Raw genomic sequence first — 17,440 nt, forward strand, 5'->3', positions numbered from 1 at the left:
AAAACTTCTTATTGATGGGGTTCAAACTCATATACTCTCATTCATAACACTAATGTTTTAACTAATTACGTTACAATATTTTATTTGTTTAAAGGAATACATTAATTCTATGTATCAAAATTTATATTATTACATTTATTCAAACATTTCTAATAGTATGAAAAATTTGTAATTATTATTTATATTTAAATAAATATATATTTTATAATTAATTATATTGAACCGGTTTGAACCCGGTTCAAACCCTGATTGAACCTTGAACCAATAAATTTTTCGGTTCGATAACTGGTATGGTTTTCAAAACCTTGTGTTTTACTGCCATCAAACCAAAACACTAAAACGACGTCGTTGCGTTGGTTTCTGCATATTGATGGTAAAAAATAAAACTAGTCTATCACTTGTTATCCTCACGAGGTTATGCTTATGAATGTCTTCATCGGTCATGAAGCTGAAGACAACTCCACCAATTGCTTCATTGACTACGTCGGAGGTTTGAGCCATTTCAAGAAGATCTCTGAGACTAAATCAAAGTAGAAGTCAAAGATTTGACTGGAAAGATGATGCGAAAAGAATTTAGTTGGATAAACTGGGGAACACTACTACCGACGATTAAGATGATCAAAGTGAGACGGTGAGGGTGGGAGAGGTTGAGTTTAGGGTATAGGAATGGTTTAATGGACATTTGAGAGTAGGGATGGCAACGAACCGGGTTGTGAGGCGAAACCCGGTCGACCCATCCCTATCAGATCTAAAAAAAACCCTATCCATTGGATCATTAGGGCGGGTCTATCCGGGATCCAGTCAAAAATAGACAGGATCTAGGGGTGGGTTGGGACAAGGGTAACCCGCCCCAACCCAGGGTATATATATATTTTAAAATATAATTAGATATATATATATATATATATATACACACATATATTAATTATAAGTAATACTGTAATTCCCAAATACGTAATAACTAATAAGTCCTAAAGTTTGTCTTCCAAAAAAAAATAAGTTATAAAGTTATAACTTAAAAAATAAAAGATTAAAACTCACTCTGACATTCTTCCAACTATTAATGATGATTCTGATGTGGAGGAGGAGGAGATGACACATTGATTGTGTTGTGACTATAATGACAAATTGAAAGGGTTGTTTGTTTTCATTGTTGTGTTTGTTTTATTGCTAGTTCAATGAGTTTGTTTTAAATCGAAAATGATAATTTGTTGGACTTTTGTGTTTCTTTTAAATTATCAAAGGTATAATAATTTAATTTGGCTGATTTTCTTACTAGTTCACTAGGTCTACGGGTATACCTGTGACCCGTCCGGGACAAGGACGGGACAAAATATCCCTACCTGCCCCATGTCTATGGGGCGGGTTCGGGTAGGATTTTAAGAGACCCGAGCAGGGTTGGGACTTCAAAACCCTACTCAACTCGGCCAGTTGCCATCCCTATTTGAGAGGAGTTTTGTTCGTCGGTTTCTGAGTCTTTATAGTAATATAAAACTACGTCGTTTTACCGCCATCAAACCTAAATACTAAAACGACGTCGTTTCTGTTTGTCTACAAATCTTACTAGATAAGGACTAGTTGCACTACACATTTTTCCATTTACACCTAATTACTAGAAAAATCCATTAAAAGTTACATGTTTCTCTGAATACACCCAATTTCTATGGCTTTTAAAAAAAAAAAACAAATACACCCTTTCTATTATCTTTCTTAATGTTCTCTCTCCCCCTATATATAAATCAAATCATTCTCTGAGGTTGTTTTGTATTTGTCATAGACAAAACCGAGTGAGATTTTTTATTTGAAGCAAAACCCATCTAAAAAGATTTGGTTTTCGTGATCAGGATGGCTATACAAGCCCAGTCTCCATTGTTGGGTATACGGGATTTGATGGAGAATGGTTGAGTTAATCAATCATTCTTTGATCTTCAACAACAACAAAATGAAACAACAATTGAGAGAGACGAAACAACAAGCTTTGAGATGGAGAACCAACTGTGCCAGATAAAGATGTTGTGATGTGGATGAAGAGAAGAAAACAAAGGTGAACAGAGGATCAGACAAATATGTTATGCAGAGGATACTGTTGGGTCTAAATTAACCTTACTAGCAAGTGTACTAGTCGGCGACTACAGCACAATGATAAGCAAGGGTCGAATCCACAGGGACGGTGTTATATCTAATCCAAATGTATATTTGTATGTACGTATGGACAATGCAAACAAAAGTAAAGTTCAACTCAAGATTGTTTGGTTGGGTAATTAAACTAAGACAAGCAAATAGCAAAGTGTTTTTGGTATTTTCTTAGAATAAAGATGCAACTAATGCAAATGAGATGAATGAGATGAACACCAAGGCTTTGGAATCCCCCTTGGGAAATGACTTGCAATGATACAAATTCACACACATATTTGCTAATTCGGGCATAACGAATCCGTACCTAAGTCGGTTTTAGCGCACTTAAGCCAAATCTCCCTAAAATCGATTACTAGCCATCTTATTGGTCTAGGTCGGATATTCCTAAATACATTCTAGCCATCTTATTGGTTTAAACATGCATACGAATTCATGGAGTTCTATGGAGATTAGAATTCATACAAATTGTCACCTAATTAAAGGGAGACACATTCATAATCAAGTGTTTCAAGAAGCATAATCTACTTGACATATTATTGTCTAAGCAAATTCTCCAAACAATTTCATCCAAAAACCTAAAGTGTTGGCCAAACACCACAAGCATGAAGAAATTGCAATCAAACATAGAAACACAAGATTTATACCCAAATCAACTCATATGTATGTAAATCAAGTCATAAACAAAGTCATCAAACCCAAGGCTTCATCCTAGCCTTGGCACAAGTGATTTAGTTACACATAATGAGAGAAAAACACAAAAGGAGAGATGAGAAAATCATGAATAAACCCAATTAGTTGAGTAGATCCAAGTTGAGCTGAAGAATCTCTCCTCCTAGCTCCAAGAATCACCTTCCCCCTCTGGTTTCGCTCTCCAGAAAATCAGTTCTAGGTCTAAAAGTTCTCTGAAGTTCTCTGCAGCTCGGGCAAATCGCGAATTAAAACATCCCAGAAAAGCTGTTTTGTGCGCCTAGGCGTGTTGAATTCACGCCTAGGCGTACCACGCCTAGGCGCAATCCTAGGCGTGGTACCACTCAACTTCAACTCAATTCTCTCTAGACTGGGCGTGCAGAAATGGTTCTGGGCGTGCACAAATGGTGCGCCTAGGCGCGCCACGCCTAGGCGCGTTACCCCTAGGTGCATGATTCAAATGACCATAACTTCTCCATATGACCTCAGATTTGCATGATTTTAGCTTCTACGGAAAGCTTGAGATGTCTAGTTTCCAATGCCTTTTGTTGCGCTCGATTACAATAACGTGACAGAAAGTTATGACTATTTGAACACATGAAGGTCGGTAGACATTTTCTTCAATTCAGCCCATTTTCCGTCGTTTTTCATCCAAACCGCAATCAACCTATCAAAATACAAATCAACACATAAATACACTCATTATTTATCAAAAGAAAGCTTAAGAGGGGAATATTTCTACCAAAAACAATAGGTATTATCATACCTATCAGATACAAGTATAGGAATTCGTGCGTTTTGTTCCTTTATTGCAAACACCTTTGTTCATGCCGAGCATGTGAAGAATTTGTGCAAGTATCGAGGCGTTCGGCAAAGAACTTGGGGTAAATGCGTTGCTGAGATCAAAGAGCCTAAGAAGAGAACTAGGCTATGGTTGGGTTCTTTTTGCTACTGCTGAAGAAGCTGCCATGGATTACGACGATGCTGCCAGAAGGTTGTGTGGCTATCACTTTCCAAAACTAAACGTCGGTGAAGGCGAAGCAACCAGAGTCAATGATGGATGTCCTCGTTAGTGATCTCTTCGTCAATGATAATGGGATAGAGACGAAATAGAGAGGGGAGGAAAGAAAAGGAGAAAGGGAAGGAATGAGAAGAGATTGGCGCCTTGGGGTGTTTAGCCTATGATTTGTCAATAATGAGAAAATGTGGAGTGCAACTAGCCCTCAGACCATCTCCAACCTAGGTTGCAAATGGGTATGTAAAAGGCCCAACTGCCATTATACAAACCCAAACCCAAAACATAAGGCCCTAACCCAGGTGCTAAATAGGGTTGCATCATGCAAGCCTTGGGCTTCAGAATCCAAATTTGCACATCTTTGCCCTGGGATGGGAAAAAATGCGGGTTGTCTTCGACAAATTTTCGTCTCTTCTCCTCCCAACACAAATATGCCGTCACCATGGTCAAGCTTCCATTCTAGGTTTGTTTGCGTAGATTTCGATATGGATTTCAAGTTTTCTCTGTTTAATCGTCTTCTATTTCTTGATATTATTTTTTTAGACAATTCATATAAGCACTACATATCCATAATTTTGATATCATAATGGTCCTCCACACTTCTCCTCATGCCACCTAGATTATGGACACATATCATTTTAAGCCAAAATTACAATTGGCCTTCAATTTGGGCTTTAGTCTTAAATATTTATTTGCATCACCGTTAGGAGAAATTTTATCTACACACCACTAATCTCTTATCTTTACATCATTTTTTAAATTTTTATAGTTTACAAAAACATCCTTGTATACAATGACATATTAACCCTTAAACTAAAAATTTAAAATAAATAATTTTTACATTTTTAATTAGAGACTACTAAGTTTACACCAAAATTTTTGAAAGGAAAAAAAAAACACAATGGCATGTCTTTTTTTCTGGAATAAAAACAACACGACCCTATCAATTTCTGGAGAGATTACAAATCGACAGAAGTTGTCGTTTTTTGCGAATAAAAACGACGGATGATGTCATTTTTTTAACAGATAAACAACACGATGTTACCGTTTTATAACCCTAGAAATGGACTTGATGTGCCAATTTTTATTTAAGTCATATTCTAACCAGAAATCGCCCAAAGTTTAACAACTACACACACTCACTCATACTATATACAGAAATCGGCAAACCCACATGTTCAATTTGAGAGATTTCATTAGATATAGAAATATTTAAGAGAGAACCACAAGACCTTACCTATCCTCTAAAGCCTTTTGATGTTGATAATGAGAAATTTTTGATCGTCTACTCGGATGGTTTTGAATGTCGATTCAGGTGTGGGAAATCGGTGGCAGCTAGAGTCCCAAAATAGGGAAATCGGTAAGAGACTTTAAGTTTGAATGTGTGTAAACTTAACACTAATACTTCTAATATTGTATTAAACTAGGGTAATTTGGTATTTTCACTACAAATTTGTGTGTACACTTATAAATTTATGGTGTAAACGTATCATGTGTAAAGAGTGGTGTAGAGATAATATATTAGTGGTGTATAAATTAAATTTTCCCACCATTATAAAATTTTCCATTGCAATCAAAAAAAATTTCAACCCCAAAGCACAACTATTCATGGATGTAAAATTTAAATTGCATTCCCAAGATGCCCTCACAATTTTGTTGGTAAAATAAAACTATGTCGTTTTATAGTCATCAAACCAAAACACTAAAACGACATCGTTTTGGTACCGGTCCGGCTCCGCTCCACTCGGTTCCTTCTACTTTGTACGAGCAGAGTGGTTCTCAATCTTATCGAGTCTTGTCCATTAGACGAGGCGCAGAGTCGGGTAATTTTGAACTCAGAGAGACACCAATCGAGAGAGATGGGTGAGTTGAAGTACGAGATCTCGCAAGAAGCGTACATGAAGCTGGTTCTTCATGCTCTGAAGCATAAGATTGCGGCGGTCAACGGGGTCCTCGTGGGCCGTGTCTCCCCTCAAAACGATGACGTTGTTGAGATCTCCGACTCCGTCCCTCTCTTCCACTCCCATCTTACCCTTCTACCTAACCTCGAGATCGCCCTCATCATGGTACGTTACGGACAAATTTTTGGTAATTGGAGGCAGTTTCTTGGTTTAGGGTTTTTGTAAATTGAGCAGGAATTGCATTTTTTTAATGTAAAAATTGAAGAGATTTTGTGTTTGGCTATGCTTTCTTTAGCTGCTTTTCTCCCCATTCTGTGTGAAGTACTTGATTATTTTGGAAATTGAGTGCTTTCTCTTCATTTATTGTTTGATTTCCCAAGGAAATTGAGATTTGATTGAAAAGCTATACATCATGGAACTATTGTTTTTGACGTGGATTGCGAATTTTTCCCGTTATTGAGAGAAAACTGGATTGAAAAGTAGGCCTTTTTCCTTGCTTTTCCTCCAACTTTGCATTACATGATTGTTGGCCTGAAGGTTGAAAGTTTTCTGTTCAGTTCTTATGATATTTTTCAAGGAAGTCTATATTGTTGATTTTAAAAACTACATACACTTCATGTAACAAACACTCAAACAGAGCGTAAAACTAGTTTCTTTTGTTTTGGAATTATTGTCTACTAGGTTTGAGAGTATGTCGTATTAGTTGTTCTTATTGATTGGTTTTTTCTCAGATAGAGGAACATTATGCTGCTCAAGGGCTGGGTATAGTGGGTTATTTTCATGCGAATGAGAGGTTTGATGATCTGGAGCTTGGCAATGTGGCCAAGAACATTGGAGATCACATTTGTCGCTACTTTCCCCAATCTCCCATCCTCCTGGTATGTGTAGCTAATTGAGTGTTTCCATTGTTTATTGTACTTGTGATTTTCCTGGGTTTTCTATTTTCCTTATTTTTTTTCCATTTTTTCTTACCCTTCAGTTAGATAACAAAAAACTTGAAGCTTTACCTAAAGCGAAAGACCGGAGCCCTGTCATGCAGGTTAGTGTTATTATTCCTGTTATTATTTTTCTAAAGTAAGGCAGCTATAACTTGATTACTTACACTACTATGGAGTATGGCAGCTATAACTTGATTAGTTACACTACTATAGCGATAAGAATTGGAATTCAATAAATACGTGGTTGAGATGTGAATAATGTCTATTTAGTTGTGGAGCTTGAAATTGATTATCCTTCAAAGAAATTTGTGGAATTAATACGCTTAAGGTTCTATTCGCTGATGGAAGTGAAAGAGGCTGATATGACACCTCCAAAGTCAGGGTGGATCATACGAAGAGTTTTTAATTGAGTTAGCATGAAAGAGTATGATGATTCTTTCCTCTTCTAAGTTAAGTTATTCATGTAGATTCCTTCTCTTAATGTTTTTGGGGTCACTCTTTTGGAACTCTTTTATGTTTTGCATTTTCATCCAAAGTGAGGACCTCATTCGGTTGCTTTGGGTTGTTGTACATCCCGAAGTACGTGGTAAGCGACCTGGGGTTGGGTTTATTAGTCAGATTCAAACGAGCAAAGTTATAGTCTCATTTGTGGGTATTTTATTAGTTGATTGGACTGATGAAGTGTCATAGCTACTGTTCTTCAAGCTTAAACCCCCAGTAAAGGCATTTATTAGGTGGTTTATTGTGGAGTGATTATCTTTTTTGTGTTTTAGGCTGTCTGTGCCTAGTTCTTCCATAAGCCTTCAACTGCTATCTCTATGATAATGTTTTGTAAATTTTAAAGAATGTGGACATTGCTGCTGTGTTTGATGCCACTTCCCTGTCATTATTCTTTCTGTTATTCACAGTTTCAATCTTTTAGTCCTCAGAAATTTTCTCCTTTTTCTCTTGGTTAACTAGTTCTATGTGAGGGATGCATCCAAAAATTGGAAGCTAGTTGGATCAGATGGAAACAGCAGATTGACAATCAAAGAGCCATCTGCAAATATACTTTTACTGGATCATATTTCATCTGAGAAGTGGCTGGAAGTTGTAGATTTCGATGATCACCTTGATGACGTTAGCAAGTAAGTACTAAAAAATTATGTCTTCTACCTACTTCTTCTATGTGCAGGTGTGTCTTTGTACATGTCACCTGTATTAATGGCCTTGCTATCTTCTAATCACAGGGACTGGCTGAATCCAGAGCTCTTCAAATAAGTTGGAAGATCGGTTGTTAGCAATTTTGCAAGGACTGTAGAGGTTGATATCGGGGCATGACGGGCATGACTGGTCCTGGCAACCGATGGAATAGCCGGTGGGTTTCTTAGCAGCTTGTGAGAAATGCTTGTGATGAACTAACTCAAGTGGGAATGTTGGGGCCCGAATCTCCCACTTAAAAATTTTCTTGCTTTTTTGTTCAAGTAATAGACTTCCCTTAAGTAGGGAAATCAAAGGACTCATTTCATTAAGTTAATATTTGAGCTGAGAATTCAAGGTGTTGGCAAAAACATTATAAGGCATTTACGTTTTTCCGAACATCCTACATCCGATTACCTAAACATGCTTGTGGAACACTGGGGTAAAACAGGATGGGTTACGTTCCCTACATTCAGGTAACCACTCTTATTTTTTTGTTATCGTCTCTCTCCTCTCTCTTTTATGCGAATATCTCTCCTCTCTCTTATCCCTTCATCAACTAAACCGTATAAATATTATATTAAGGTATATACATACCCTTAAGCTATCTAACACCTTTTGGCATTTCATAGGACGTGTCAAGAAATTAAAAAATTCTATTTTAGTTACATTACGATTCTAGTTATTTTCGAATTTGTTATATTTATCAACTATTTTTTATTTCATTGAATGAAACATTGAAACATGTTAATAATATAATGAAACTGTTTTTAAAATTATTTACACACTCAAAAAGTTCAATTGTATAAATATAATAGAGAGAGATTTTTTACATAGAGAAGATAGATTGAAATCAGGAGGCCAAGGCCCAGGCCCAGGCCCAAGAATGGTAGCCCGTTGTTCAATTCGTCCTCGTATACCGTGGACGGATAGTCGGATACCCAGCCAGCAAACACAGTCTGGGCCCAAAGAAATCCGCCCAAATCTCACCACGTGTTAATTAATTAGCCTGAAATCATTTCCATGATTCATTATACTGCGCCTCAATATCAGCGGTGCTACCAATTTGCCAAGGCCAATGAAGTCACAATTAAATACGTGGCTAGATCTGATCGAAGGCGACCATTGTACTATTATACAGAGGCGTTCACAAGATCTTGTCACCTACACCAGTAACTCAGTTTTCATTGAAACCTCTCGCTCTGGTCTGTGTTTGTTCTTCCTTGGATCTTTGAATTGTGTCCTTCGATTGGAACCCTAGGGTTTAATCGATATTTATCAATCGAAATTGACTTGCAACTGATATTTCACTCATTGGTTTGTCAATCAGATCTTGAATATTCGGCTGCATTGTTCGCTGCCTGGTGAAAATGCCGTCAGTCTATGGAGCTCGATTGACCACATTCGAGGATGCTGAGAAGGAGAGCGAGTATGGTTATGTTCGCAAGGTATTTTAATTGTTACATTTGAGTAATTGGATAAGTTTCGTGGATCTCTTTAGATGAATTTTGTGCTTCGTAAGTTCATTTTGGAGCGAAGTGATCTTTGTCTGAAATTTTTGATGGTTAAATTTGGACTGATCAGATCAGGATCGTATAGTTTTTTATTTGAAATTGGTTCAGATTGAATTTGGGGTATGGATCCTTTTCTTCTTCTTTTTTTCCTCCCATTTTGAGTGCTATTACAGTTGAATTAGGAGTAAGTGATCGATTAATTTTTTGGGAAAAGGGATTGAACTTTTTATTGAGAGTGTTGAAAATGTTTTCGTGGATATTTTTAAATGATTTACCATGCTTCGGCCCGAAGCTTTGTTTCTTTTTATATACTGAATCGCAAGTGATTTGATGGATTTGATTAAAATTGGTGGTGATACATAATTGTTCTTCCTCGAGGTTTATGAGATTTGGGAGTCTGGAAATCTTTGTTTAGTGGTTTTTGCGTTTGAACTGTCATTTTCAAGTGAGGTTTTTAACTGGAATATAGCAGTCAATTGTTAGTATTTCCGTGATCTCATTGTCACCGAGTGTCTGTGGTACTGTGGTTTGCAAAATGGTGCAGCCAAGCTCCTGGTAGAGATTCACGTCAATTTTGTGAGATTTTTTGATTTGGTGTTGGAGCTAAGTTACTGTTTTCAGGACATGACGTGTTTGGCAACATAAACTTGGGATTCAGTTGTCCCGGATTAGATGTTAGCTCTGAGGTGAATTACATATTTCGTTTCGACTAGTAGTTTATACTCTGGAACTACTATATTGCCAAGGCATATAGTTCTTACGCCACTCTGGATTTTGATATTCTTAACAACCCCTCCCCTCCTCCAAGAAAAACATATAGTGAGCTGGAGTTGATTGGTCATCAATTTTACGCTGCTGTCAGTATGTAGACTTGGTTTTCATGTCATTGTTTTATCATGGATGACTTCTGTGTGCTATAGCGTGAGTAAAAAATTGTGAATGTGAGTTCGACTGTTAACATTTGTTTGGTTCAGTTTCCTTTAAAGGTTGTTCGTTGAGCTAACATATTATCAGATTTGATCACTTAAACTGATTTTGAAACTTGGAAACTTTTATGGTAACTCGTCTGTATTATTTATTAAGGTAAAGATGGGAGCTTAAATAAATTTATTTCATATCAACCATATATGCACTTATGAGATGTGTTTTGCCAGGTGTCTGGACCAGTCGTCGTTGCAGATGGCATGGCTGGTGCTGCAATGTATGAACTTGTCCGAGTTGGGCATGATAACCTGATTGGTGAAATTATTCGACTGGAGGGAGATTCTGCCACAATCCAAGGTCAGATTACTAATGTTAACTATTAGCCTTCCACAATACTTTTTTGAGGTTCTTGGATCCTGTCTTTCTTGCATAGTTATTTTGTCTTTGAAGTTGCGGGCAGTCTCCGTCATTCATCATTTTTGGGTGGAGAAGATGCTGTAAAGCTGGAGGACCATTGGCACATTTTATGTTATTCTGGCTCCTGACAGGAAATGTCTACCCCAGTTAGAAAGAAAGATATTGAGTTTTTAGAATAATAAACCACTTCAATTGCACCCACTACAGTGAAATTGATGGAAAAAGCGGAACAAAAGGACCTTGAAAACCTAGAAATGCAATTTTTTAAAGGATTGGTGGATATACATCTTTTTGTTCTTGGTATAGTTAATCTAGCAAAAATAGAAAACACTCTGTTTGTTGCAATAGAACTCATCCCATGTAACTTATAAATGATTGTATATGGGTCACACCCCTGGATCTTTTAATACGCTCTCTTTTTCGTTCAAAATAATAATAATAATAATAAAACATGGAATTGACATCAATTTTTTTTTTTGTTTCAGTTTATGAGGAAACAGCTGGTTTAATGGTTAATGATCCCGTTTTACGGACACACAAGGTTACAATACTATTTTCACATTTCTTGCTTCTACAATGACATGTTTACTGTGGCTGCTAAACAGTTGTGTGCTCTTGATGCAGCCTTTATCAGTGGAGTTGGGACCAGGAATACTGGGGAATATTTTTGATGGCATACAGGTTTGCTTGAACTTTCAAGAAAAATGTTGCCCTTTTGATATCTTTAATCTTTATATTGTTTGATTTGATGCATGTTAGAACTGAAATCTAATGCTTGTCCATGTTTTGTTGTTTTTTTTTGCACTTCCAAAAAATAGAGGCCTTTGAAAACTATTGCAAGAAGATCTGGTGATGTTTACATCCCTCGTGGTGTCTCAGTTCCAGCCCTTGACAAAGATATGCTCTGGGAGTTTCAGCCTAAGAAATTAGGTAATTTGTGGAAATTTAGAGACAATTGTGTGGCAATAATCTATAATGGTTGTTCTGTTTATTTTTTATGTTGATTCCAAGTCGATTAATTTTGGTTGCAGGTGAAGGAGATCTAGTGACTGGTGGAGATTTGTATGCTGTAAGTTTGTTAGCTGATGTCATTTTGGTTAAAGATTGATTGAAAATGGTAGTATGGTTGAATCTGCTCATTCTGTGACTCTGGGTCTTATCTAAGCTCTTGAATGAATTTCTATGCAGACTGTGTTTGAGAACAGTCTAATGCAACACCATGTTGCCCTCCCCCCTGATTCCATGGGAAAAATCACTTACATTGCTCCGGCTGGTCAATATTCATTGAAGGTGTGTCTTTCTAACAAACTTTATTCCATTTGGATGATCCTGAGATGTATATCTCTTTGTTATGTCAAATATGATTAGTGCAAAAACTAATCTCTGAAACTGGAGTTGTTGGTATTGCATTAGCTCTTAGAGATGATCCAGCATCGTAATACATTTGTTTTTCTTTTGATTTGTGTATGAATTTTGTTGGAACTCATGCATTCATGTTTTTCATAACTTCAGGATACTGTGTTAGAGCTTGAGTTTCAAGGCGTCAAAAAACAGTTTACGATGCTTCAGGTTTGTTTTTTTTCGTTCTCTTGCATTCATATCATTTTGAGCATTTCAGCGTGTACTTGGTGGCTAGAACTGTCGGGTACTAAATTTTTCGATGTGTTTCTATTTTTGCAGACTTGGCCTGTCCGTACACCTAGGCCCGTCGCAGCCAAGCTTGCTGCTGATACCCCACTGCTTACTGGGCAGGTAATTTCGCTGTGCCTTTTTTTTTTTGAGTATCTGGAGAGAGTTTGTGAAACCAAAAGTACAGTTTTCCACATGAAAGAAGCTGTCCCGTCGAGACACTTGTTGATATATTACATTTAGAAGTTTCTTTATTGTGAGTTTTGACATCTTCATTTGGTCTCAGCGTGTCCTTGATGCTCTTTTTCCCTCTGTTCTTGGTGGGACTTGTGCCATACCTGGTGCGTTTGGTTGTGGAAAAACTGTCATTAGTCAAGCTCTTTCCAAGGTGGATTTGTCTTCCTTGTGGGTTTCCTTCAATTAGTTTCTTCTGGTTGTGTTACGACTTACGATTATTTATGTTATGTTTTACTTGTGCAGTACTCTAATTCAGATACTGTTGTTTATGTTGGCTGTGGGGAGCGAGGAAATGAAATGGCAGAGGTTTGCATTTCTCTATGTTCATTGTTACCTGTAATTTTTATTTAATACAAAAGTCTCATTATTGGTAATAAACAATTCAGGTGCTTATGGATTTTCCTCAACTGACAATGACACTACCTGATGGCCGTGAAGAATCTGTCATGAAGCGAACGACACTTGTTGCAAACACCTCTAATATGCCTGTGGCTGCTCGTGAGGCATCAATTTATACAGGTGAATCATATAGCACTCTTTTTGATTTGTGGTTTATTAATTTATTGAATATTTGGCTGACGAGTAATTTTATAACGAAGGTTTAATATTTGGCTGACGAGAATTTTTATAACGAAGGTTTAATATTTGGCTGACGAGAATTTTTATAACGAAGGTTAATATTTTGCTGATGAGTAATTTTATAATGAAGTTCATTGTATCCTTAGCTTGATTTTTCTCGTTGGTAATTTGGCTGGCTTATGCTAATATCCATAAAGGTCTTGTTTGTGTATGAGGGATAACAGCTTTAGTATTTCAGTTTGGAATAATTATAATTTGATAGTAACACGTTGCCATTATTTATAATGTTGAAAAGGAGTTTTTTGTTGACAATTATTCTTCTTTCCTTCCGTTATCAATAATTTGATATTAACACCTTGTCATTATATATAATGTTGAAAAGGAGTTTTTTGTTGACAACTATTCTTGTTTCCTGCTGTTATGCAGAGTTCATTTTCAATAATCAACTACAGTCAATAATAATATGAACATGGTGTTTTACATAAGCAAAGAAAAATATACACTTAGTGAGTTTTATGGAAGTAGGCCATTTCTCAGAAGTTCATTTAGGTTTCTGGATGTGAAAGGAATTAATGTCCCATTTGTACTTATATCCTTGTGAAACTTCAATTGGCTTTTGTTGCTTGGGGATGAGGATCATAATGTGGAAATTATTTTTTAGGCATTCATGATTTATCTTTTGGAAGTTCTTGAAACTTTGCCACATATCTATATATTTAGTGTGCATTAATGTTTTTCCTGGGAATAACTATTTTCATATTTAATGTTTTTTTGGCCAATTAATATATGTTCCACTCATATTATGAACTGTGAAGTGAGTTGTGTTATTGTGAAGGACTTGTACTCGTGCTCTTCAATTGATGTGACGTCTATTTTCAGGAATCACTATTGCTGAATACTTTAGAGACATGGGCTACAATGTGAGCATGATGGCAGATTCAACATCCCGTTGGGCTGAAGCACTGCGTGAAATTTCGGGACGGCTGGTTAGTATATCTTCTAGTTTTAGTTTGTGACTGTAACACCAAAAAATTATTTTGACATTCAAAATGGCGTTTCAAATGCTAAATATGTTACTCAGTTAGAAGATGATTTTTTTTCCTGCTAGCAACATTTCATCTAAATAGTTTAGTTGAAAGGTATGATTGTACGACTCTGAGGCCATTTTTCTTAATATTTCTTGCAGGCAGAAATGCCTGCTGATAGTGGATACCCTGCTTATCTGGCAGCACGTTTAGCCTCATTTTACGAACGTGCTGGTAAAGTAAAATGTCTTGGTGGACCAGAACGTACTGGTAGTGTCACAATTGTTGGTGCTGTTTCTCCTCCTGGCGGAGATTTTTCCGATCCTGTGACATCTGCCACCCTCAGCATTGTTCAGGTAAATATGAATTATTGTTTATATATCATTTCTGTTTTGAGGCAACTCAGATGGTTTTTATTTTTCCCCTAATGCTTTAGGGCCACAGCATGGATCACTTTCATATCTAGTTTATCATTTCCTTCCTGTGTGGTTTGCCCTAATCAAGGTTCCACAATTTGATTAGGTCACTGATATATTTCTCTTGATAGAAAAAATAGAAACAAAGCTCACCGACCAAATTACTGGATGTTTTTTTTAATGCTTTAGAGATGCTTGTGCATTGAATATTATGTTGATAATATTGCAGGTCTTCTGGGGTCTGGACAAGAAACTTGCTCAGAGGAAACATTTTCCTTCTGTGAACTGGCTTATCTCTTACTCAAAGTACTCAGGGGTATGCTCTTAGTCTGTTAATTCATCTCATCTGTGTATGATAAGTTGATAACCCACAAATAATTCCACATTATTAGAAAGTTATCCAAGTACCGCCATTGACACCATGATCCCGAGGCCTCAAGCCTGGTTATCATGGAACAAGAAAAGGCTAGCCCAAACATGACTCATTCATTCAGGTTCAAACTCACATAGCAGAGTGAAAATAATGAAAACAGATCAAACTGTCAAATTCCGGTTACAAATGTTGCACACAAACTAAATGCCCTTGTACGAGGGCCAATGCCTCCACTGTTTTCACTGGCAATTTGGATTTAAATTTCATATAACAGTATGACTTAGTAGGGAGCCGGCTGTAGGTGCTTCGTTCGAAGTTTAAATCTTTGAGCCCCTCCTGTCTCTAATCTCCCCCTCCCCATGGGTAGGGGAGGAGGGATGGTGCCTTTTTTAATGTCTTATATTTGATTTTCTTCTGTTTCCAGGCTTTGGAATCTTTCTATGAGCAATTTGATCCAGATTTTATCAACATTAGGACAAAGGCCCGTGAGGTGCTGCAGAGAGAGGATGACCTGAATGAAATTGTCCAAGTATGGCGCCTTTTGCTCATACTGGTTCGATATTTATAGACAATACCTGTGTTAGATGTGTAAGAAAGATGAAAAAACTGTTACTGTTTCTTCAATGCTCTGCTGCTTCAATCACTTGGGTCAAAGTGAATTTTACACAAGCAGCAGGGTTGGAGGGGTTAGAAAGCTTTTTTTTTGTGAGGCAATATACTTGACTATTGATTTCTCATCTTCTTTACTTTGATATATTTCACGTGTACAATAGTAAGCTGTTACATTTTACTATTTTATGCTAAAATCACAGCAATTAGTAATTTAGTATAAAGGGGCTTTTATATTGTTTTGACAATATCAAGAGGAATTTTAATTTAAATGGTTAATTTTATCTGCTGTTTGGATACTGCAGCTTGTTGGAAAGGACGCTTTAGCTGAACAGGATAAGATCACACTGGAAACAGCAAAACTTTTAAGGGAGGACTATCTTGCTCAGAATGCATTTACCCCGTGAGTCCCAGTTTCAGTTTTAGTCTCTTTAGAAGTTAACATTGTGCAAATCGCCAATCAATTTATGGGTTTTTGGGTTATAATCTCCTCTTGGTTTTGGTTGCATGGCTGCTCAGATATGACAAGTTTTGCCCTTTCTACAAGTCTGTGTGGATGATGCGCAACATAATCCATTTCTATAATTTGGCCAACCAGGTAGGTCATAACTTTCCCGCCCTTCATTCTTTACTCTTTTCAATCTTTCACGATGTGCATTCTTTTATGAGTTTGGAGAGGTGCTCATTGTCTCCTGGAATTCATGCCTGAAAAAGAGCCTGTTTTATTATTCACTGGTAACAGATAACAGGATCACTATGGGTTTTCATGACCATGATTTAATCATCAGTTATGAGATTTGATAATACTTATCATAAGAGTTCAATAATATTTTTGTAGCAGAGTACGTGTGTGTGTGTAATCTTTGTTAAGACCTGACATTGTCTTCCTAGTGTTTTATGGGGGCATAGAGAGCTTTACGCTTGTTGACTTGAAAAGAATGTCTTGTCATTATCAGTAAGATAGAATTTGACAAGCAAGAGCCTTTTGTGGTCGTGGATAGTGGATTTAACAAGTTATGTACTGTTATGTGCAGGCAACTGAGAGAGCAGCTGGTATGGATGGTCAGAAGATAACTTACACCCTTATCAAGCATCGCCTTGGAGATCTCTTTTATCGTTTGGTGTAAGTAAAAATCATGGTCTTAACGTATAGTGTACTTGCCAAACGGCATTATACAACACACGGGCACTTGTCCACTCCAATCTCATGCATTTGATGATTAATGTCACAAATCTTCTGCTTCACTGGTATTGCAGGTCTCAGAAATTTGAGGATCCAGCGGAAGGGGAAGAAGCTCTTGTCGAAAAATTCAATAAGTTGCATGAGGACTTGACTGCTGGTTTCCGTGCTCTGGAGGATGAGACCCGATAATTTGAAGTTGTGATGCTTTTTTCACAGTAATTTTTTTGCAGTACTGAGCCATGGGGTAGTGGCACTTGGTTTCCATCTCAGTGCATGTAAAAACTGGAATTTGTCCGTAGATTTGCCGCGGAATGGGTCATTGCTTGGGGCCTTTACATCAGTTGAGGTGTGTTGGCTATATTTCAATAATATCTTCAGTCCCATCAACTGTCATGGCAACAGACTGGATCATTGCTATTTATGCATTTATTATGCAATAAAGTATGTAATGGTTGGTCCCCATTTGTATGATTGTATTCATTATTTAAACAAGATTTTCTTGCCCTTTAGTTGTGCAATAAATTTATCAAGTTTTACATCCTATGGCCGCATTTGTTTGGTTGCAATGACATTTGGTCTCTCTGCTACAACATTGCTTGCAGAGTTGCAAATGGGAAAATTTGCTTGCAGTTGCAAATTGGTCCATCATCCTAGCTTCTTGGAGTCTTGGGCTCGATT

General features: G+C 37.1%; 2 protein-coding genes across 2 annotated transcripts; both read left to right on the plus strand.

Annotated features, from left to right (window-relative positions):
- Positions 1 to 5,558: 5,558 nt before the first annotated feature.
- LOC119990723 (ER membrane protein complex subunit 8/9 homolog) lies at positions 5,559 to 8,248 on the plus strand. The gene is made up of 5 exons (XM_038836796.1): positions 5,559 to 5,904; positions 6,471 to 6,617; positions 6,719 to 6,778; positions 7,638 to 7,804; positions 7,907 to 8,248. The coding sequence occupies exons 1-5, from the start codon at positions 5,698 to 5,700 to the stop codon at positions 7,935 to 7,937; spliced, it is 612 nt and encodes a 203-aa protein (XP_038692724.1). The 5' UTR covers positions 5,559 to 5,697; the 3' UTR covers positions 7,938 to 8,248.
- A 692-nt stretch (positions 8,249 to 8,940) lies between these two features.
- Positions 8,941 to 17,305, plus strand: LOC119990362 (V-type proton ATPase catalytic subunit A). The gene is made up of 21 exons (XM_038836236.1): positions 8,941 to 9,061; positions 9,187 to 9,304; positions 10,525 to 10,651; positions 11,197 to 11,252; positions 11,336 to 11,392; positions 11,530 to 11,641; positions 11,743 to 11,780; positions 11,900 to 12,001; positions 12,224 to 12,280; positions 12,392 to 12,463; positions 12,627 to 12,728; positions 12,821 to 12,883; positions 12,964 to 13,096; positions 14,036 to 14,142; positions 14,343 to 14,537; positions 14,827 to 14,913; positions 15,395 to 15,499; positions 15,885 to 15,982; positions 16,099 to 16,177; positions 16,614 to 16,702; positions 16,837 to 17,305. Exons 2-21 carry the CDS (start codon positions 9,227 to 9,229, stop codon positions 16,949 to 16,951), a joined length of 1,872 nt encoding a protein of 623 aa, XP_038692164.1. The 5' UTR covers positions 8,941 to 9,061; positions 9,187 to 9,226; the 3' UTR covers positions 16,952 to 17,305.
- Positions 17,306 to 17,440: the final 135 nt, after the last annotated feature.

This window comes from Tripterygium wilfordii, chromosome 22 (genome assembly GCF_013401445.1).
Source record: "Tripterygium wilfordii isolate XIE 37 chromosome 22, ASM1340144v1, whole genome shotgun sequence".
Classification (NCBI taxonomy): Eukaryota; Viridiplantae; Streptophyta; class Magnoliopsida; order Celastrales; family Celastraceae; genus Tripterygium; species Tripterygium wilfordii.

What these genes read in the sequence shown, in the direction of transcription:
- LOC119990723 (XM_038836796.1), top strand. Translation starts at nt 5,698, where the DNA reads ATGGGTGAGTTGAAGTACGAGATCTCGCAAGAAGCGTACATGAAGCTG. An exon ending in TCGAGATCGCCCTCATCATG is followed by an intron (nt 5,905 to 6,470) that starts GTACGTTACGGA and finishes GTTTTTTCTCAG; the next exon opens with ATAGAGGAACATTATGCTGC. An exon ending in CCCAATCTCCCATCCTCCTG is followed by an intron (nt 6,618 to 6,718) that starts GTATGTGTAGCT and finishes CTTACCCTTCAG; the next exon opens with TTAGATAACAAAAAACTTGA.
- LOC119990362 (XM_038836236.1), top strand. Translation starts at nt 9,227, where the DNA reads ATGCCGTCAGTCTATGGAGCTCGATTGACCACATTCGAGGATGCTGAG. An exon ending in TGAGGCATCAATTTATACAG is followed by an intron (nt 13,097 to 14,035) that starts GTGAATCATATA and finishes GTCTATTTTCAG; the next exon opens with GAATCACTATTGCTGAATAC. An exon ending in TCTATAATTTGGCCAACCAG is followed by an intron (nt 16,178 to 16,613) that starts GTAGGTCATAAC and finishes TGTTATGTGCAG; the next exon opens with GCAACTGAGAGAGCAGCTGG.